The sequence below is a fragment of the Corylus avellana genome, chromosome 1 (genome assembly GCF_965113065.1).
Source record: "Corylus avellana chromosome 1, dhCorAvel1.hap1.2, whole genome shotgun sequence".
In the NCBI taxonomy this organism is placed as follows: Eukaryota; Viridiplantae; Streptophyta; class Magnoliopsida; order Fagales; family Betulaceae; genus Corylus; species Corylus avellana.
This window is the reverse complement of record NC_142490.1, coordinates 20,267,167-20,289,149: the sequence shown is the minus strand read 5'-3', so window position 1 is coordinate 20,289,149 and position 21,983 is coordinate 20,267,167. Positions and strand designations below refer to the sequence as shown.

Sequence of the window (21,983 nt, the reverse complement as noted above, 5' to 3'; positions counted from 1 at the left end):
AGAAAAACTCTTGAGAAAAAGTCAAATATTTGAAAATATTACTTTTTTTTTTTGACATGTCCATACAAGAGAGAGATGTGGGATTCGAACTAGTGACCACCGCTTCATGAGGTGTGGTCTCTAGCCGATTGAGCTACCTCTTGAGGACCAAGTAATTTTGAAAATATTACTTAATTTCTTTTCAAAATCTAAAAAATACATCTCTATCTCTCCAATTTTTTTACAATAATGTGTGTATGTAGCTTTTATTCCATAATTTTATTCTTTCCAAACTCTTAGAATAATTATTAATTTAATAAATTATAGGTTAAAGATAAAAATGATGATTTTTTTTAGAATGAATCAACGTAAGAAGTATACTTGGACCGACGGAGACCATATTACAGCCAAGAGTTTTATTTATAATCATGCATGTACAATGAGGAATCGCAAAAGGAAATTACAATGAGTTGAGAAATAAATCTGTGAGATTTACAAATAGAACAACTAATGCTCAAAATCATCAAGGTTGAGACTTGAGAGTGTGTTTCCACCGCTCGCTCAGCATCCAAGTTCGACCGGCCACTATCACCTTGAATCGCAACAACCTGCAATACGGTGCCGCTTTTAGGTAAGGAAGACACAAATAATTTTAAGAGAAAACTTCACTGAAGACTCCTGAACTTTTACCAGTTTTGAAATACTTCTCATAAACTTCAAAATCTCTTAATTTAGTCTTCTGGACTTTCAATTGCTCTCAATTTGGACCCCTCCGTCTATTTTAGCCGTTAAAAATACAAAAAAAGACAAAAATATCCTTGATTTTTTTTTTGTTCTAAATAAAAAAACGTTTTGGAAGTTGAAATTTTATACAAAAGTCAGGGGTATAAACGTCATGTAATGTTTAAAATCTGACGGGGGGTCCAAATTAAAAACAATTGAAAGTTTAGGGGACTAAATTGAGAGATTTTGAAGTTTAGGGGGGTTTATCAAATCGGGTAGAAGTTCATGGGTCTTCAGTGAAATTTTTCCTAATTTTAAAAGAGTTATCCTATAAAAACATATAATTTTTGGGAGGGATAATGCCTTCTATGCTTGTTGAGGTTCCGCCCCTGGGTGTTAGGGCATTTTTGGCTTATTTTAGTGTTTTGAGCATTTTTTGGACCTATTTTTAGGGCATGTTTGGTGCAACGGCCTTTTAGGCATATATTTAGTATTTTGAGCTTTCTTTGTGTATTTTTTTGGGCATATTTTAAACGATTTTAAAACTGTTTTTGGCATATTTTAGTGTTTTAAACGAAACCCATATCTTGATTACACATTCCGCTTAAAAATAACAAAGAAAGTACAAATATCCTATGATTGGTTAATCCACCTTAAATTAACAATAAAGCACTCGAAATTTACTTCCAACCGAACAAACATACGAAGAATTGTTGTTCAAATGTAAATTCAACAACATTACAAATCTAGTAAACGTTTTTAAAAAAAAAAAAAATTAGAAATTCAAAACATAATATTTTATAAATTTATAATTGTTATACGTTATATATTTTATTATGAATGATATGTGTCGAGATTTTATTGACTTTGAGATGTGTCACACTAATAAAAATTTCATCAAGATTTTTATGTAGTTTGACAATATGAAGTAATTTGTTATTTATGCGTACCCGTGACCGTGAGAGCTGGTATTTTGATACCATGAAACTTATTGTAGGTAAGGTAAATTATATTTTTCAAAAAAAGAAAAAAAAAAAACCAGATTGATAGATCGATCACCAGCGACCATCCAACGGCCCAAAAGTCTTGGAATTCCTACACCTGATAACCACACAAACCTTTCCCAAAGAAAAATTGTCGTTACGACAAACCCAGCTACGACGAAATCGCAGAGCTTCTATCGTTTACGCAGCTGGCAGATCTGGACCAACGCTCTCCGATCCACTCGCGCTGCCTCCGATCATTCGAAACGCTGTCGTTGCGAAGTCAAGGATCGGAGACGGAGCAAAAGAGCAAGCCATGGACGCTCTGAGAAAACAAGCCAGTAAGCTCAGGGACCAAGTCGCCAAACAACAGCAGGTTTAGCTTACTATAGTCTCTCTTGTTACTTCTTGTTCTCTGCTCGTTTGGTTTCTGAGAAAATGTGTGCGAAAGGGTGAATAAACTTCGTGTTCGGGCTCACATTAGCGGAGATTCTTCAATTTTTTATTTTTTTTATTTTTATTTTAAATTTGCTTTTGGTTCGTTATTCATTTTAATTGATGCTCCGTTTGGTTGCCGAGGAGAAACTATAGGATATCAAGAAAAGAAAAGGAGAAGAAAGTGGTTGTAATTTTAGGTTTTCAAACAAATAAAGCTAATTTAATGCTTGGCATTTAGGCTCGTTCTTCATTTTAATTAATGCTCCGTTTGGTTTCTGAGAAAACGTATGAGCGAAGGAGAATAAACTTCGTGTTATGGCTCACATTAGTGGAGATTCTTTAATTTCGTGGTTCTTTTGTTTTTGTTTTTATTCCTTTTGGTTTGTTCATTTTAGTTAATGCTCCGTTTGGTTGCCCTGAAACGTTAGGATATTAAGGAGCAGAAAGTGGTTTTAATTTTGAGGTTAAAACAAAGAAAACTGATGAATCAGGCCTCATTTTGTGCTTAAGTTATTCTAGTGGAGGGTTTTGTTATGGCGGGGTCAAGAATGAAAATTTATATATTCTATTCCTTTTTCATACGGTTTCTCTGGGGGCAAACAGTGTTTTGAATTAACATTCATTATTTGTATTAGCATTTTGAATTGAAGGCTTTCTTTGACAGTTTTGTGTGTTCTAGAAAAGGGAAGATTTTTATTTTAATCTAAGATAGTAGAAGCGAAGTATATAATTTTTCTTTATTATTTGGATTTGCAGGCTGTGATAAAGCAGTTTGGTGGAACTGGTTATGATAGCTCAGATGTAATGGTCATCGATGAGGTCGAGATGCACAGACATCAACAGCTAGACAAACTGTACAAATCCACTCGCTCAGGAAGGGTAGAGATGTTTTTGCTGTTTCACTGTTTATTTAAAAAATGAGCTTGAAATCTTTTATTATCTCTTATTTTTGAAAGTACCGACAAACTCTGCTTCTTGGTTGATAATTAGATGATGGTTTGGTCTTCTATTGTTTTCTCATGAATGAGCTGCCCTTAAATTGCTCATGAACTCTATTAATACTTGAAGGGAATGTTTGAGCTTTGTTTAATTTTCTGATGAAGTTTCTGGTTCTAAAGCTTCTAGCAATTGGAAGGAGATTGTATTAGTAGGTTGTCTGTAGTTGGTTTTGTGATTTCTTTCTTAGAAAATATATTAAAGATAGTGGTCTACATAGGGTTTTTAGAAACTCAAGTATTCAGGTATGTTGATATTGGAGGGCGAAGCAAATGATGAAGGAGAACATCTAATTTTGGTGAACATGAGTGTTGGCTTTGTTAATCATCCTTTTGCTGTTCACAAGCATGGGGCCATGATTCTTAAGCTATTCTACACGACTATGTAACATTTATGTTGAACATTTTTGTCATACTGTCTGTAGTTCATTAATTCTCTGGAAGTAACTATCATGATATTCTTTAATTTCTACTTCTGATTGCATGTAATGATCTTTTTCGTCACCTTTTCTTTTTCAGGATTTCCAAAAAGATATTGTTAGAGCAGCGGAAGCATTTACTGCCATAGGTTATAAGCATATAGAAACAGGTGATGAACTAAGTATACTATCTGCACTACTATATATGTATCACATGGGTGGGATTGGAAGTGATATGCAATTGGGTTTATTAGATATATTTTACAGATAAAACATGATTTGAAGAAAATGGTGCCTTTATGCTTGTGCTCACTATTTATAATGTTTTTGGTAGTTAGGAACCAAGTTGTCTGAGGATTGCTGCAGATATGGAGCTGAGAACATAAATGATAGTGTTTTAGCTAAGGCTGCATCTATATATGGAGATGCTCGTAATCATGTGGAAAAGGAGCAGGAGGACTTTAATAAACTGTTATCTTCACAGGTTGTCTTTTTCATTGTGCTAATCGAAATACTTATTAAAAAAATTGTATTAATTGAAATGAGAGCTTTTTGGATAAGTACTAGTTGGACATTTTTAAATTTTTATTACATACATGTAAAATATTGGAGTGTTCTGAATGAAACAATGAATCTGCCGTATCCTGTTGGATGTTATTGTCCTAGATGCTGCCTAATTGCACATTGACTATTTTAGTTCCCAAGTCTCCCATCTCGAATTGATGCTTTGGCAAATTTTAGAAATCCTAACTTCAATCTTATTAGTCAGTTCTAGAAATTTGATATGCTTTCAACGTCTCTTGGTTGATGCATATCATTCTTGCCTTTTGATTTCTGGTATCAGCACAGAGAATTTTATTTAGCTTCCATGTAGGAGCTTACACACTTACGAGGACAAATGATAGCTCACAAAAATTGTTACTTTAATTAAAAAAAAAAAAAAATAGTTGAGATAAGTTTTGAGTGGTTGACCTGTCAGCCACAGAAGCCAGAGGTTTGTATTTATAACATGGAAGGGAAAGAGTGGCTTCTACTTGGGTTACATGAGTTGTGGAGTTCTTAGGATCCCTAGCTATGTAAGATACTTTAACATTATTTGGTGTGTATTTCAATGACTAGTAAGCATTGCAGCAAGCTAGTTTTGTGGTGCGGGGTAGTGAACTCTTATATGATGATTATTTATTGGGGAAACTTCACTTATCCTCCCTAATCTTTCATTGCTTTTGCAATCACTCCCCCAAAACTTTAGAAGCTCTCAATGTCAGGTATCCAAATTTTAAAATAATTGCAATGGCTAGAGCTAAAGTTTTGGAGGTCAGGATTAGTCTACCACTCTCATGAACTACAAATAAAGTTGAATATAGTGAAGCCCTGTTCATTTTCTACAGGAACCCACATTCATCAACAAATTAAGATACAAGTGTGAACCCTAATGTTTTTTTCCACAGGTTTTAGATCCCTTGAGAGCAATGATCATCGGCACTCCTTTGGAAGATGCTCGTCATCTTGCTCAACGTTATAGTCGAATGAGACAGGAAGCAGAGGCACAGGTAATCAAAACACTGGCCATCCTATGCATCAGTAGCATGCTATATTAGATAATCATTATACTTTAACTCACTTTTTTCTCATATTCACTTCTTCCCTCCTATTTTGAATGTAAGCATTGTAAACTCATTCTTCATATTGACCACAAAAAGTAAACAGGCAGCAGAAGTTTCCAGAAGGCAAGCACGAGTAAGGGAATCTCCAACTCCTGAAAATGTTGCAAAGCTGCATGCAGCGGAAGCAAGGATGCACGAACTAAAAGCGAACATGGCTGTACTGGGTAAAGAAGCTTCAGCTGCAATGGCAGCTGTCGAAGCCCAGCAGCAAAGACTGACTTTACAGAGGCTTGTTTCAATGGTATATGCAGAGAGTTTTGGGTGCTACAAGTTTCCCGGCATGGTGATTTTGGAGTCTGATTTTTTTGAACTTTTGCTTTTGAAGGTTGAAGGAGAAAAGAATTATCATCTAAGAATAGCTGCTATTCTTGGTGAGGTTGAAGCTGAGGTTTGTTCCTGGCTCTGTTGTTTTCATAAGAGAATTCTAGTCATTGTAAGCTATATAAAATTATTTATTGGCCTGGATCTTGTGGCAGATGGTCACAGAGAAACAGCGGAAAGAGTCTGCCCCCCCTGTGATTATGTCAGATATCTGCTCAGATAAAACAACGTACTTCTTGGCTGAGGTATGCAACTAGTACCTAGCCTTGGAACTTTTAATGGTTGTTTTAGCGAGGAGTTCAAGGAAAAAAACTTTCATTTTTCGGTAAATTTCAAATAAGATTTTAGATATTGTCTCAATTATATTGCATCAATACTCAAGACTTACCAATTGAAGTTTTAACTAAATAATCCAAGACTCTTAGCGGTTTGATCAGAGTGACAGAATGTGGAAATCCCTCAATTGTGTTCTTTTAGAGGAAGATGCAATCAAGTGATTAGTGGATATCAATTTCGTGAAAACTTCCCCTTCTGTGCGCTTGATGGATTACCATTTTGAGTTAATACTTAACCGTGAGTGATTTTTAGACCAGAGTAGAGATTGCTTCTGGTAAGCGAGAGGACTAGATTTTTGCCCAAAACTTTCGTGCGAAGTGGTCTACATGGACTTGAAGATATATCTGATTGAGTTCTATGTTTAGGCATTTTCTGATCTCTAGTGTTGCCAGGAACTTAATAGCTCCTCAACAGGATTGAGAGTTGTTTGGAAATCTGGAGTCAGGAAAGAGGTAAATTTTTCAGTAGATGATGAGCTTAAATTGGACAACTTATTGGATTATTCCTTCAAGGATTAGGTGGAAGACTAGAGTTGGAAAGGTGGTTTAAGAGGCGGGCAGATTATGGTGATAAGAATTTGGAGAAAACATTTTTTGTGTATGGCAACTTCAACTGTAACACCCACGCTCGATCAGTATTCTTTTTTGCCTTTCTTCTCTTGAAGAGAAGTAAATAATGAATGCTTGTGTATGGCACAGAATAATGAATGCTCAAATTTTAGGATGGCTGGATAATTGCACATGGAAGATTTATGCCAATGAGCTCTAGCTCAACTGCACGCCACCCCTTCCCCCCCCCTCCTTCCTTGGGATGGGCAGAGGGTAAGCTTGTGAGTCAAGACCCACTGGCTGCATCTGCAACTTATAAAAAAAAAAATTGCACATGGAAGAGTTATCAATAAGTGTATTAAGGTGAATGCTTAACAGAAAGAAGAGGAAGGCGAAATCATAAAAGTTGCAGACTTCCTTTGATTCTTTATGAAGCAGCCATTTCTAGAAGATGAAGAGCTAATGGCCTGAAACTCTATTACATTTGTTATCAGGAGACACAAGTTATGAGGGCCTCTTAAAGAAGAGGAATAGCTTCGCACCAAGGCTATATGGACAACAGGGGCATTTTCTAGGAATAGTTGAAAGATGATAAAATGATGAGCTCCCTTTGAAGGTTTTAGCATTCCTTAGCTTACCAAAGCATTTACATAGCAACATGGAGGGGCTGCTTCTTAGCCATGACTTGCATTGGGGTGAAGAGCCTTAATGTGCAAGAACCAATGACAGCCGAATTATCTTCCAAAGAAGCTTAAAATACCGTTGATATCCCAAATCAAGAGTTTCTAGGATTAGAGAGGCAAATTGATTGTGTATAAAATGATTGCCTGTTTTTAGAGCCTGGGTTCATGTGCCCTGACGTGCTCTGTTAACTTCCTATATCTCTTACTATCAAGCTGATTTAAGTTATGTCCTTAGAACTTATCTATAAAAGCCAGATGTTGAAGGGAATAAGAGCAGGGGAAAACTTCTAAGAGGAGATTCTTACTTGGGGCTGTAAGGTGTAGTAGAATGATCTGACTGAGTAGAAATTTTTTAGAAAGGCAGCTACCACCTTAACTCTTCATCTACATCCTCAAATGAATGGAAGAGCAGCTCAATGAGTCTGAAGACTTGAGATCTCCCAGTCATGATTTCTTCTGAACTTCAAATTCTAAGAGCTTGGACAATCCCCGGATTTCTATGACGGCCACATTTCATCTCTATCCTCTGCAATGGCATAAAGGCATTACACCATTGTCTGTCTTTCAAAATTTATCATTTCCCATCCATTCCCCATTTGGTATTCAATGAGATTTCTTGCAATTCTCTATTGTGCCTTTTCAAACAAGGGGAAGAGAAAGGAAAACCCAACCAAAAAAAATGGAAATAAAGCTACAATAAGAACAAGTGACGTTTTGCAATGCCAATCATTTCAGAGACCATATTAGAAAATGAAAGACAAAACTTGTGGCTTCTCATCCTCACTAGAAACTTTCCAATGCCATTTTTTTGTAGTAGATGCCAAATTATAATTCCATTTTTAAGGGCAAAGTGTGTGCCAGTTCACGTTGCGTAGTGTTTTTCTACTCCTTTATGTGTAAGGGTTAGCCCTCAGTTCACAGAGTGTTACTCTTCTATAAAAGTTTCCTCTTACACAAAGTGATTTTATTTATTTATTTTATTTTATTTTTTAATGTGGAAAAGAAAACTGTTGAAGTAAAATTTGGACATAGAACTGACACATCCTTATGAGAGAAATTGGGATGGTAAACAACACAGCATCTTAGAGGGTAGGATTCTGATGTGGATATACTCTCATTTGTCGTGTTACCAATAAATTTTGCTTCTTCTTAGAGTATGCGATTGGAAATTGATCCAGTAGCCACTGTAACTTTTAAGCCATTCTTCCTTGAACTGACTCCTTAGAACACTTTGTTGTTGAATAGATATCACAGCATCATTTCACTAAATTTTTTATCTACCTCTTGCAGGCAACACATCCTTTTAGTGCTGAATCTGAGAAGGAACTGAGCTTGTCAGTGGGTGACTACCTTGTTGTGCGGAAGGTGCTTTATCTCCTCCTTGAGATGCATATCTTACTTCTGAGACACATACTTGCATATAGGCAGCATCTCCTTAATGGATAAGCACACTGTGACATGGTTGGAACAGATGGAAATATGCTGGATACAATTTTATAGCAGTAAAATATGGAAGTCCACTTTTCTTTATAAATACAAACACATACACGTACATGTATATTCATTTTGGCTACATCCATCTTAGCGTTCCATGATGTGTCTCTATGTGGTGGGATACTCTCCTTGCGGTCATGATTCTCATTTAATGCACCTCTAGTAGCTGGAACGAATGGAATACTTAATTCTCCTGATGGCCCTGTCCTCTTCATTCTCATATAATAGGTTTACTTTTAGGTATTTGAATCATCCTCTCCTGTTTGTTGGTATCACATGATCCCTATGTATTCTATTCCCCTTCTCCATTTTCCTGTTGCCTTGCATATATTTTTCTGAAACTGTGACAACTATAAGACATCCAATTGATCATGATGTTATTAAAACTTTTAAAAATTTGAAAAAGTGTGTTCAATGTTTTTATGTTTTTTCCTAACGTAAAGAAATTGACATCTAAGCATCAATTTTAGTTCTTATTTTCACCAACATCATTGAAATGCCCACTTTGTTGTCATGAAGGAAATAGATTCAACGATGAAGCAAACAGAGGCCATGCTTTTGTTTAGATGCTAAAAAAAGGAGGAAAACAACTAAAGTTTATGGATCTTGTATTTTTCAATGTTTGGGTTTGACACACCTTATATTTGCTTGTTCGGTAACTCCGAAACTTCACATGTTTTCCAGGTAAGCCCATCAGGATGGTCAGAAGGCGAATGCAGAGGTAAAGCCGGGTGGTTTCCATCAGGATATGTGGAGAAGCGCCAAAGGATTCCTACGAGTAATGGGGCTGGTGAAGTTTACTAAGCGGTACCCAAATATTCAGCTGGTTACTAAGTTTGTCGTGCCTCCAATTTGAAAAAAAGAAACACTGTTTTAACCATATAATAGTAGGGGTTTCATTGCTAGTTTTATTGCTGCAAGGGTTTCTCAAATTATGTTGTTTCTTTTTCTTATGCATTCTGTTGTGAAGGCATAATGCTATGAATGTCTTGTGTATGTGTGCTTGTTCATATTTACTTAAGGAGAACAGTCATTTTTGCATAAAGAAGGCTCGCTTTTGTGTAGCATATACTCATTGTTGTCTTTTGTAAGATTATGCTTCCTTCGGAAACTTGAGGTTGTTTCTGAGTTTCTTCTCTTACTCCTTTATTTTGTTTTATTGAAGGATTTGGCTTACATCCGGTTACTTTAGTAATCAGACATCTCCTGTAAAAGTATTCAACGGTCCAGATTTAATTTTTAAAAACCTTTGGCAAACAAGCGCCATTTGTTTTCAAGAGTAGCACCTCGTTTACTCCGACCTTTCCATCATCTTTGAGTTTCGGAAGTAAAGTGTGCAACGGAAGACGTCGGAGCAGCCATTGAAGGGTTGGAGCAGGCATGGAGTTCTTGCCGGTGTCTTCACTTATAAACTCAGGAAGATGATGGAGGGGTTGGAGCAACCATTGAAAACGAGGTGTTGCTCTTGACCGGCGTGTTAAGTGTGTAAATTTTGGTCACCCACGTGTTTGTGTAAAATTAAATCTTGACCGTTGTTTTGGATGTAAGCTGGATCCTTTATTGAAATCATCTAACTCGACTATGTCTTAATTCCAACTAAGTTGGATTGGATCCATAAATCTTGTTTCAACTAATGAGGGGTCAGGTACATGTCTTCTTCTTCAACAAAATCATCTTACTGAACAAAATAACAAAATAGTAAAAATATTGTTGTTTTACAGATAAATTAAAAAGTTACTCAGATAAATTTAACAAATAATAATACAATAACGACATAAAGCACATTAAGATGAGTAATGTTACAAGTCCTTCTTATGTCTCTCTTGTATTCATTCAAGGATGATGTTGTTCTTAAAATTATTATTAGGCTTATGATTGATCACTATTAGATTTTGATCGAATGATGATTTTAAAAGTCATCTCATTTTTTGAGGGACACAAAAGTAACTTTTAGAATTACTCCATAAAGATTGATATGCTTGTACATATGCACTTTACATGAGGTAAACTAGGGGAAACAATTTTTGCATGAACTGTAAATTTGACATTAACCCAATACAAAAATTAACGAATTAAAGTTGATGGATTCAATTAAGTGCGCCGAATTAAGTTTGACTTATAAAATTATATATCTATATTTTGACACAAGCCAAGCCTGAAATGTGATATTTACGGTAGACAATTTTTGACACGATCTTATCTGGGAACCCGATACAAATATAACACGATATTAACGGGTTAGAGTTATGGGATCCGACTGTTTCTACTGTATAAACAACTTCCCATTTACATTTAGAGCGAAACCGGTTTTTTTGCTAATAAAGCTCTTCTTACATCACCTAAAGTTATCCATGGCTGCAAAGCAAGATAGGGCTTGTCCTACTGTTTTATTTTTGGTTCTCGTTTTCACCTTATGCTGAAGAACTCATATGAAGTGCTACTAAGGAGGCATAGGACCCATCACTGATCTTCATCAGCTCATCATGGCTTCCCTTCTCGGCGATTATGCCGTTCTTCACCACCGAGATTATATCAGCTCCTTTGATCGTGGTAAGGCGGTGAGCAACAATGACAGTCGTCCTATTTACCATCACTCTATCCAGAGCATCCTGTACTACTCGTTCGGACTCGGCATCTAGTGCACTTGTGGCCTCATCGAGCAAAAGGATTCTTGGGTCCTTTAGAATAGCCCTTGCAATGGCAATCCGTTGCTTTTGGCCGCCGGATAACTGCACTCCTCGTTCCCCTACAGAGGTGTCATAGCCTTGAGGCAGAGAGGATATGAAGTTGTGTGCATTTGCTGCTCTTGTGGCTGCAATGATCTCTTCCTCGGTAGAATCCCCTTGGCTGCCATAGGCTATGTTGGTACGAATGGTTTCATTGAAGAGGATAGGTTCTTGACTGACCAAACCCATCTGTTGTCTAAGCCAGCTTATCCTGAAAGTTTGGATCTTCACACCATCCAACAGTATAGTACCTGAATCAGGATCATAAAATCTCTCTATGAGGCTGATTATTGTTGATTTCCCACTGCCACTTTCTCCAACCAAAGCAACCGTCTGCAAAAAGAATTTCCAGCTCAAATGTGTTTTCATAACTAATTTATCAATATATGCACATAGACAAAGCAGAGCTACATGCTAGATAAGATAGTTGAAATGTGTTTTGAACTCTTATGATTACTAGGGTATATGTCAAGTGGAAGAGCAGACAAGTTTCAGACAAATGCAGAGTTGGCAATTTTTACATGAACTGCGAACTCGACATGAAAATAGCTGGTTAGGGTTGTGGAGTATGATCCATATAATTAAATGGATCGGGTTCTAGTTGATCTATATATATTTATACTAATATCTTGACACGACCTGAACTTAACACACGAACAGGAATTGCCACCCTTAGCTGAGCATACAAACATCAGAGTTTTTCAACAACTTGAAACATTACCAAGAAGAGATCAGTAAGGGAGAAAAAAGAAAAGAAATGGTCCTGATGTTATACCTTTCCAGAGGGGATATTCAAACTCAGGTTTGTGAAGATTGGAATATCTGGACGTGTGGGGTATCTAAAGCTGACACAAACTACCTTAATATTCCCAGTGACAGATGGTAGTGTGATGCCATCAGTGCTGCTTGAATCTATCTTAGGTCTGCTGTCAAGAATATCAAGTATTGAAACTGCTGAATCCTTGGCTTTGTTGCTGTCTGGAGCCAAGGCACTACTCTGGGAAACCCCTACTGCTGATATTGTCAAAGCAAAGAAAACCTGCAGAAATTCTCATTGGTTAGAACTAGAAGGAAAGCAACCCTACATGGAGATGAGAGGAAAGAACCAAACAGTACCTTGAAAACTTCCCCAAATGTTGCTTTCCCATGTTGCACAAGAACAGAACCAATGTAGAAACAGAATGCGTTGGTGCAGTAGAGTGCAAAGTAAGAGAAGCCCAAACCTATCCCACTTATCAGTCCTAATCGAACTCCTTGTTTCTTGGGGCCATCACACTTCTTCTGGTACAAACCCATCACCTTCTCTTCAGAGCAAAATGATGCAACAGTTCTGATGCTACCGACGGCATCATTTGCCACTTGACTCGCTTCTTCATACATCACCTGAAATGGTTAACCTTTTGGGATAAGTTGTGACATAACATTGTCTCCATCATTCACCATTCCTATTAGCTTAAGCTTTTGAGATAAGTGATGATTTATCCAACACATTCCTTTCATAAATTTGCAGAAGAAGTTTGAGGAGGAAACTGACCTTGGCATCCGCACTAAACCCCTTGCTAAACTTGGCCTGAAGGGCTCCTTGTATTAACACCAAGGGCAACACAGCTAGAATTATAAAAGCCAGCATCCAGTTTGCTGTAAATGCTATGACTAGCCCTGCAATGACTGTTGCTATATTCTGCACAACTAGAGCCAGGGTATCACCAACAAGACTTCGGATTGTGGAAGCATCAGTAGACAACCTTGCACCAATTGCGCCGCTGAAAAAGTGCAAACATATTACATCGTAAAGGACACATGGCAATTTTCCTCCAAACAGTTTGGAGAAAATCTTTGTCTATGGGTTAAAGTAGTTTTTGTGATATAAGTAGTAATTTAGTATGGTATTAGAGCAGAGATTATAAGTTTGAATTACCATATGTTTAATTTACCATTTTCTATAAGCTTAAGCGATATGTGGAGACTTAAGAGTTTAAGTATCAAAAACACATAAGAATTACCATATGTTTAACACACCTTGAGTTTGCAGGATCATCGAACCAACTTATTTGTTGGTGCACAATCTTCTCAAATGTCATGGAACGAATTCGCAGTATCAATTTCCCACCTGCAACTCCAAAGAAGTAATTCTGTACAGGAATGGCCACTAGAGCAATGCAACCCAAACCTGCATACACACTTGCCCAATATTGAGAATCTTTTCGCAGCTGGCTTGGAGGTTCAAAGAACATTCCTATTGCTGATGAGAGTAAGAGGCCAAAGATGGGGAAGATCACACCTTGTACGGCTGCACCAACAGATCCCAACAGCAAAACTGGAATCTCAGGCTTGTTCAGGTAGGCCAACCGTTTTGTGGAAGCCTTTTTACGCTTCTCAATATCCATATCTGTTATTTCATAATCCTTCTCATCTATATCTTCAGTCTCAAGCAAACTGATCGGGATGCCGGGGACTACATAATTCATTGCGAAAGACCCCCGGCTACCAGATGAACCTCTGCTTAAGGACCTCGCCAGAGATCTTCTTTGGCTCCCAAGTTTGGCCATGCTCTTATCTAAATTTGTATCTGCCTTGTTATCTGTGTCAGAGGTTTCAGTGGTTTCTGCTTTAGCTCTTCCTTGCAGACGAACCAGCTGGGAGTAAGCCCCATCTGAATCTCTTATCAACTCCACATGAGTTCCTAGAATTCAAATTTTCAAAACACTTAATAATTTTGGTGATTGATCACATGTGTAACGCCACGCCCCCGGCCTCTTAGAGCACTAGAGGCAGCTTCCCAACTATTTTTCCTACATTTAGGGAATAAAACTACTTTTTGATTCCTTATAAAAAAACACTTCACAATAGATTCCCTTATTTTTCTTATATCAATTAAATACTATTTTTTACTCTTATCTCTATTTTTTTTTCTTTTTTATTTTTTTTTATCATTACACTGTTTTCATAGGGATGCGTGAAGAAGAGAGGAGAGAGAATGATTTGTTTATAATTTAATGAAGTATTGTGTAGCTACAGTGTTTCCTAATGCATTGGGAAACATTGTAGCTACCCATTGATATAGGTTAAATATGAGGATTCTGATGTGGGTGTGTTTTAATGTTTTATTTTTTGATTTTGATTTTTAATTTTTCCTAAACATAAGGAAGGAAATGAGCTATAGAGTATTGTTGCTAGTGCTCTTAGATGCGCAAACCATTATAAGGTTTACTGAAACAATTAAATTTAAGTTGGCAGTGGTAATTAAACCTTATAATGCTTTGCGCCTCTACGATAACAAGTTGACAAACCTCACCCTAACGGGCCAAGGGCGTTGCAACAAGTTTGGCAATTTGGGTATAAAAATAGCAGGTTGAGTTTTACCTTTCTCCACAATTTTCCCTTGCTGCACCACTGCAATAATGTTAGCATTCCTAATAGTTGTCAAACGATGTGCAACAACCAAAGTTGTTCTATTTTCCATAATGTTCACCAGTGCATCTTGAACTATGCGTTCAGACTCAGCATCCAATGCACTTGTTGCCTCATCGAGGAGCAGGATTCTAGGGTTCTTCAGAATGGCCCTTGCAATTGCAATTCTTTGCTTTTGTCCACCAGAAAGCTGAGTTCCATGCTCCCCTACCATTGTGTCAAGGCCCTGTAAACAAAATGCAGCCAACCCTCTTCTTGAATTTCAATTACTAAAAGACTTATGAAGCACCAAAAACACAAAGGACTAGGAATTTAACATTACCTTGGGCAGTTTGTCTATGAATTTTGCTGCATTAGCAAGCTCAATTGCATTTCTAATCTCCTCATCAGTTGCATTTTCTTTCCCATATCCTATGTTTTCCTTTATAGTTGTTGTAAACAAATTAGGTTCCTGACTAACAAGGCCAATCTTGTCCCTTATCCATTTAAGATGCAACTTCTTCAAACTCACACCATCTACAAGCACTTGACCCTCATCAGGATCATAAAATCTTTCTACTAGGCTGATCACTGTAGATTTCCCACTTCCACTCTGCCCAACTAGGGCAACAGTTTTGCCACTTGGAACATGCAATGAGAATCCAGAAAAAATCTGCACATCTGGCCTTGCAGGGTACCTGAAGTGCACATCTTTTAGTTCTATCTCACCTCTTATGTCCTTCAATACAATCCCACTTGTGTCATAGGCATCAATCTTTGGTTCTCGTTTGATTGTGTCAAACATTTTATATGCTGCAGCTTGCCCTGATGCAAATGCATTCATACAAGGGGATGTCTGGCCCAATGACCTAGTCCAAAAGATCACAAACAAACATATGGGAGTAAGTACCGGAGCCAGAAAATCATTATTGTAAGAACCGGACTAAAAATACGATAAATATAATTTAAAACACAAATGAAGTAATTTATCACACAATACGAGTATCACTAAAACAAAAAGTATCTAAAACTGCATTCTACGTTCTTTCATAAAAACAAATCATCAGTATCGAATCTTATGGCAATCTGGATCAGATTTTTGGGTGACTGAATACCGATTGAGACCGTCCCGCTTGTTTTTTCTTTGTTTGTGTAAATCTATAAGTATATATAATATTTGTAATGATATGATATGATGGGTACTTACATTCCACCAGTCATGATGGACATGATAACATTGATGACTTGTCCCCCACTGTATCCTTTTTCAATGATAAGTTTGGATCCATACCATACCGCGAGGGCATAACTGCAAAATATAATCACAAGAACTAAACCTAGCCCTACCCCTGTGGCCAGCCCTTGTTGAACTGTAGCAGCGTAGGCGATTTTCAACTTCTTGTTATACTTTTCTATTGCTTGCTTCTCCCCAGTAAAAGAAGCAACCTTGCACAAATTAAAAATATATTCAAGAATCTAGGATTTCGGTGAAGCAAGTAGTACTTATAAATGTCCGGTCCACTTGCCAGTGAAAATTAGCCTTTAGATCAATAAGTTTCTTTGTAAAAAAGAAAACTTCACTAAATCCCCATGAACTTTCATCGCTTTTGTAATTACTTCCCAAATTTAAAAAATCTCTCAATTTAGTGATTTAAAAAATTTGCAATGTCACAAATCCTAGCGAAGACCTTAAAAGTTCATGATATAACTTTTTTTTTTTTTTCAATATATATATATATATAAAAGATATTAATTAAGGTAATTTTGTATTGTTATAAATTTTAAGGAGGTATAAGGGTTATTTCACCCATTTACCGTCTGATTAAACCCCAAACCTTAACAATACGAGTGACATTGCATATTTTTTTAAAATTGAATACACTAAATTGAGAGTTTTTTGAAGTTTGGAAGATGATTATAAAAGCAATGAAACTTTAGGAGATTACGTGAAATTTTCCCAAAGAAACATTAATGACTAATTTTCACTGTCACGTCATCATAGTCGTACTAGTCATATAGTGTGACAACTAACATATAGATGACTTACTGTTCTTATGGCTCCAACGGTCTGTTCTACTATGTTCCCAGCATCAGCATAAGCAACTTGTCCGCGGCCTGACATTTTAGCCATGAGGATAGACATGGCTCCACCAGCAATAACAATGGGAGGTATACAGGAAAGCAACACTAGAGAAAGAAGCCATCCTTTTGCAAACGCAATCACAAATCCACCCACAAATGTAGAAACCAGCTGTACGAACTTCCCTACCTGTCAATATATATATATATGTCAAACAAATTAACATGGAGAGATGGGACTTCTTGCATACATGCATGGGAAAGTAGAGAAAACCCAGATGAAGAAAGAGAAATGGTGTTGAACGAGAATTTACCTTTTCACCCATGGCGTCTTGAATCAGCACGGTGTCGCCGGACATCCTCCCGATGACTTCTCCGGTTGTTGTTTCAGTGTCAAAGAAGCCAATGTCCTGCCTCAGTATCGTTTTCAAGTACAAACTACGAATTCGAGAGGCCTGTCTTTCTCCTGTAACTATCCAACATGCCACCTCTGCAATATATCAATGCAAGCGTAAATGGAAGCCATCAATTGTTAAAAAGTACTCCTTAGTGATCGACATGTGATCTTTGAAAAAGATTTGGAATAAATCACCAATTATATAATTATGAAAGCGTAAATGGATAAAAAGAGGTAAATTCAATTATTTAATAATATTTTGAGACTTCTTTTAATGTGTGGAATTGGTTGATTGAAATGTAGGGTAAATTGTAGGAGCGAGAGTTTGAACTCATAACTTTAATTCTGATACCTAGTAAAGATTTGGAATAAAATATGAAATAGGAGAAAAATAGCAGGAGCAAGAGAAAATGGGTACAAAAGAATTTTGGAGTGGTTCGGTATTAAACATCCACATCCACCACTACCCTAGGAATTGCTCTAACGGTTACAATACAAATGACTCATATTTATAAGAAAAATGTGGTAAGTGAAAGCCACACAAATATGGTTTTTTTTATTTTTATTTTTAATTTTTTTATTAAATAAGGCTATCAAATCTGAATGCGATTTAATTGCAATCAAATCTGAACATAATTCACATGGTGAAATTTGATTCAAATCAAAAGCCAGTTATAGGAAAATTAGGTGTTTGATCATTAGATGCTTATAGAAAAGGAAAATGTTAGGTGTTCTCTTAATGTTTTCCTGGTATCCTCATAATCGTAGGTAAATATTATTTTTTAAAAACCAAGTGGGAAAAATAAGTATTGCTTTTTTTTTTTTTTTTTTTCTTTTTTCTTTTTTATAAAATAATATTTATTTATAACTAAGAGAACACCTGAAGAACACGCATTCCCCAATAGAAATTATGCTCAAGAAAGAAAGAAAACACATGCATGCAACCATGCAAGAGAGAAAAGGAACATTTGCACTTACGTAGAAATGAAGCTATGCCCGCACCAATAGCCAAGTATACAAACTCTAGTGACATCTGAAAATCAAACACCCAAATATAATTAGTAATTCAATTGTGTCAAGAAATAAAACCCTAGTCATTTTGCAGTCAAATTGTGCCATTTAGCTTCCAAGAGGAGGTATATCATACATATTTTCATTTAGACTGCGTTTGGGAGTACTAGGGGTGCAAAGGCGGACGGTTTTTAACCGCCCGCTAACCGCTAACCGCTAACCGCTATAACCGCCAACCGCCTAACCGCCTAACCGTTTAACCGCTAACCGCCTAACCGCCATAACCGCCTAGCGGTTAGCGGTTAGCGGTTATTGGGTCTACTAACCGTAACCGCTAACCGCTAACCGCCTTTTTATATAATATATTTTTATAATTATACATATAACATAATCACTTGATCATTAAATCACAATTTTTTTTAAAAATAATTAAATCACAATTTGAGTATTAATATATTATCACTATAATTTATATGATTATATCATATAATCACTTGATCATTAAATCACAATTTTTTTTTAAAAATAATTAAATCACAATTTGAGTATTAATATATTATCACTATAATTTATATGATTATATCACATGAGATTGATTATTAAATCATTTGATTATATAATAACAAATTATACATATATAATATGACATAACTCATAAGTATACTAATTCATACTAATACAACAATTAAATATCTAGAGACTTATTTCCAATGTATGTTATAAACATATAAGTCTATATAAGTCTACATATGTATATGGATAATATAAATGTATAATATCAATAGTTAATCATATGATTCAATGACAATTCAAATACTTTATTCAAGACTTCAAGTGAATCATATTATTAATGTACAATGATGATATGATTCGTATAATATCAAATTAAGTAATTGACATTGGATTAAACAATGACCAATGTGTTACTTATAAACATAATTTAAGTATTAATGTATTATCATTATAATTTTAGTAATTTATATATTATCACTATAATTGATATGATTATATCACATGATGACTTGATCATTAAATCATATGATTATATAATAATAAATAATACATATATAATATGACATAACTCATAAGTCATAAGTCTACAAGTTAATCATATGATTCATGTACAATGATAATCACAATTGATTCAATTGAATTAAACAATATGTTACTTATAACTACAAGTCTACAATTTAATTAAAGCATTATTAGATACTTTAGGAATTTAGGATTTAGGAGTTTGAACATTACCATTTACCATTAGATATTAAGTTCAATTCAAAGAAAAAAGATTATAAGTAAATATGATAAGAATTTAAATAATTAATCATATGAATCATATGATATAATTTAATGAGACTATATGATTATATAATATCAAATTAAGTAATTGACATTAGATTCAACAATGTGTTACTTATAATCACAATTGAAGTATTAATGTATTTTTTGAACATTTTTTAGAAAAAGAAATTTAACCATTTTTTGAAAGAAAAAAAAAAAAGAAAATTAACAATTTTGAACAATTTTGAATTTTATATATATATATATATATATAATTGCTTATAGTTATATTATATGCATATTGAATAATATAAATGTATAAGATAAATATTTAACTATATGATCCAATTACAATTCCAATACTTAATCAATTATTCATGTACAATGACAATGACAATGTGATTCATATAATATCAAATTAAGTAATTAACATTGGATTAAACAATGTGTTACTTATAACTACAATTGAAGTATTTTTGTTTGTTTGTAAGTTTATAAGATCAATACTTAATCATATGATCAAATGACAATTCAAATATTTATAGCAATTGGGCCCAAGAAGATATTAAAAATACAAGAAAAAAAAATGAGGGTAAAAAAAAGCCCAAAAAGCCCAATTTTAAAAAAGCGGTTAGCGGGCGGTTATCTATTTCACTAACCGCTAACCGGCCACTAACCGCTAACCGTTAACCGCTAGGCGGTTAGCGGTTGCGGTTAGTAAAATTTACTAACCGCTAGGGCGGTTACGGTTAGCGGTTATTGCCACTAACCGCTAACCGTAACCGCCTTTGCACCCCTAGGGAGTACCTAATCTTGTACGCCAAAATTGCAATTTTGAACCAAATCCCGTAGTATTTTAAGGATAGAAATTAATTTCCTTCAAATCGGTTTGGAGGAAATATCTTTCAGACTGAGTTTAATGTGCATTTTAAATATTTATAAACACTTGACACTATTTTACATGAGTTGGAGGATATTTTCTCCTGATTTGAAAAAAATTTCTGTCCATAATTTAAAAGTTGAACAAATTTTACCAAATGTTTAACTTTTGATAAAATTATGTTGTATTTCTTAATTCGTGAAACATTACTTGCAAGCCAAGAAAAAAAAAAAGAAAAAAACCTGCAAAATATTGCAAGAAAACAAACCTTAGAGACTTCTTTAACGGCCTGGGATGGATCGGAGCTGCCAAAGGAGTTGATGAGTCCACCGAAGATGACTGTCATGAGCGGCTGCGACACCCCATTGGCCGCCGCCGATACCGTCCCCACAACCATCAAGATCATGTCGAGCCGGTCGGCGAAGGTGAACAACTTATGGAACGATACCTTTTGTTTCTTCACTACTTTTGCTGCCCCAACGGCAACAACTCCTCCTCGGCCTCCGCCTCCATGGCCACCGCCTTCCTTCATTTCCTTTTCCTTGTCCATCTTTATGGCCCTACAGATTTATAAACACATTAATTAATTAATTAATTATATACAAAAACATTAATTTGTTTCATAGGATTAGAAAAAGAGAGAGAGAGAGAGAGAGACGTACCAGCAGAAGATGAGTATCGAAGAAAAAAAAACAGAGGATGTGTTTAAGAAGGAAATCTGATGGGAATTGAAGAGGTTTATTTATAAAAAATTTAAACTTAAATATGAATTATTAAAAAAAAAATTATGGAAGTTTTTCTGTATTTTTGTTTATTTCAGATTTAATTTCAATATCTATTTTCATAAAAAAATTTAAAATTAAATCTGAATAATGAAAACAACTACACAAAATCTTCTGTATTATTTATTTATTTATTTATTTTTATAGCACGTACAAAGGCTAAATCCAGATTTTTTAAATTTAAATTAATGTGAGATTTTAGTGGCTAATACTTCTGAGCTAGTCGTGTCTGTTGACAACTCCTATATAATTATATTACCAATCATCTATTTATGGTAAAATCATCAGTTAACTAATTAAGGCTTGCCAAAAAGTATGTGATCAATTCTGAATCCAGATGTCCCCCCTATATATATATATATTCGGATTCTTTTAGAATTGTTTTCCTACTAAAAACAAGGGCTCTCCACTCTCCAAGTGTTTTTCTAGTGTTCTTCTCCCAGTCATAGTAAATATTATTTTCTAAAAATCGTGCAAGAGAAATAAGAGCCATTTTTTTTAAAAAAAAAAATTTAGAAAATAATATCCACCTAAGAGTAGGAGAACACCAGAAGAGTACCATCATTTCCCTTTTAGGGTATAGACTGAGCTTGAGAAATTTTCAACTTACTTAATTAGAGAAAATATTTTTTCTTTGTTTTTTTTTTAATATATATAACAAAGAAAAAAGAGTTGATTTAGTATATGAGTATGATATGTGGGATCTATGACTTGGGTGACATGATGAATAACCCAATAATAAGCATATATAACAATTGTTTCTTAACTCTTTTTCATTGGTTTTTGTTTTCAAACCAAAATATTAATAAATAACCATTTAAAATAATTTTTACCTTTATGTCACATATTAAATT

General features: G+C 35.2%; 2 protein-coding genes across 2 annotated transcripts; one reads left to right on the top strand and one right to left on the bottom strand.

Annotated features, from left to right (window-relative positions):
• The first annotated feature begins 1,834 nt into the window (after positions 1-1,834).
• LOC132171706 (SH3 domain-containing protein) lies at positions 1,835-9,654 on the top strand. Its single transcript, XM_059583093.2, has 10 exons — positions 1,835-2,061; positions 2,880-3,002; positions 3,638-3,707; positions 3,876-4,021; positions 4,986-5,087; positions 5,245-5,442; positions 5,527-5,589; positions 5,678-5,767; positions 8,380-8,454; positions 9,268-9,654. The coding sequence occupies exons 1-10, from the start codon at positions 2,002-2,004 to the stop codon at positions 9,385-9,387; spliced, it is 1,047 nt and encodes a 348-aa protein (XP_059439076.1). The 5' UTR covers positions 1,835-2,001; the 3' UTR covers positions 9,388-9,654.
• Positions 9,655-10,835: 1,181 nt separating this feature from the next.
• ABCB9 (P-glycoprotein 9) lies at positions 10,836-20,879 on the bottom strand. The gene is made up of 12 exons (XM_059580424.2): positions 20,616-20,879; positions 18,154-18,208; positions 17,093-17,268; positions 16,747-16,968; positions 15,907-16,145; positions 15,043-15,568; positions 14,673-14,946; positions 13,329-13,992; positions 12,844-13,072; positions 12,426-12,692; positions 12,085-12,348; positions 10,836-11,642 (listed from the first exon to the last, which is right to left on the bottom strand). Exons 1-12 carry the CDS (start codon positions 20,877-20,879, stop codon positions 10,995-10,997), a joined length of 3,828 nt encoding a protein of 1,275 aa, XP_059436407.2. The 3' UTR covers positions 10,836-10,994.
• Between the last annotated feature and the right edge of the window lie 1,104 nt (positions 20,880-21,983).

Coding starts and splice junctions, on each gene's coding strand:
- LOC132171706 (XM_059583093.2), top strand. CDS start 2,002: ATGGACGCTCTGAGAAAACAAGCCAGTAAGCTCAGGGACCAAGTCGCC. Junction 3,003..3,637: donor AATCCACTCGCTCAGGAAGG/GTAGAGATGTTT, acceptor TTTCTTTTTCAG/GATTTCCAAAAAGATATTGT. Junction 5,443..5,526: donor TACAGAGGCTTGTTTCAATG/GTATATGCAGAG, acceptor TTGCTTTTGAAG/GTTGAAGGAGAAAAGAATTA.
- ABCB9 (XM_059580424.2), bottom strand. CDS start 20,879: ATGAAGGAAGGCGGTGGCCATGGAGGCGGAGGCCGAGGAGGAGTTGTT. Junction 16,146..16,746: donor CCGTTGGAGCCATAAGAACA/GTAAGTCATCTA, acceptor AATTTGTGCAAG/GTTGCTTCTTTTACTGGGGA. Junction 12,349..12,425: donor CATTTGGGGAAGTTTTCAAG/GTACTGTTTGGT, acceptor GAATTTCTGCAG/GTTTTCTTTGCTTTGACAAT.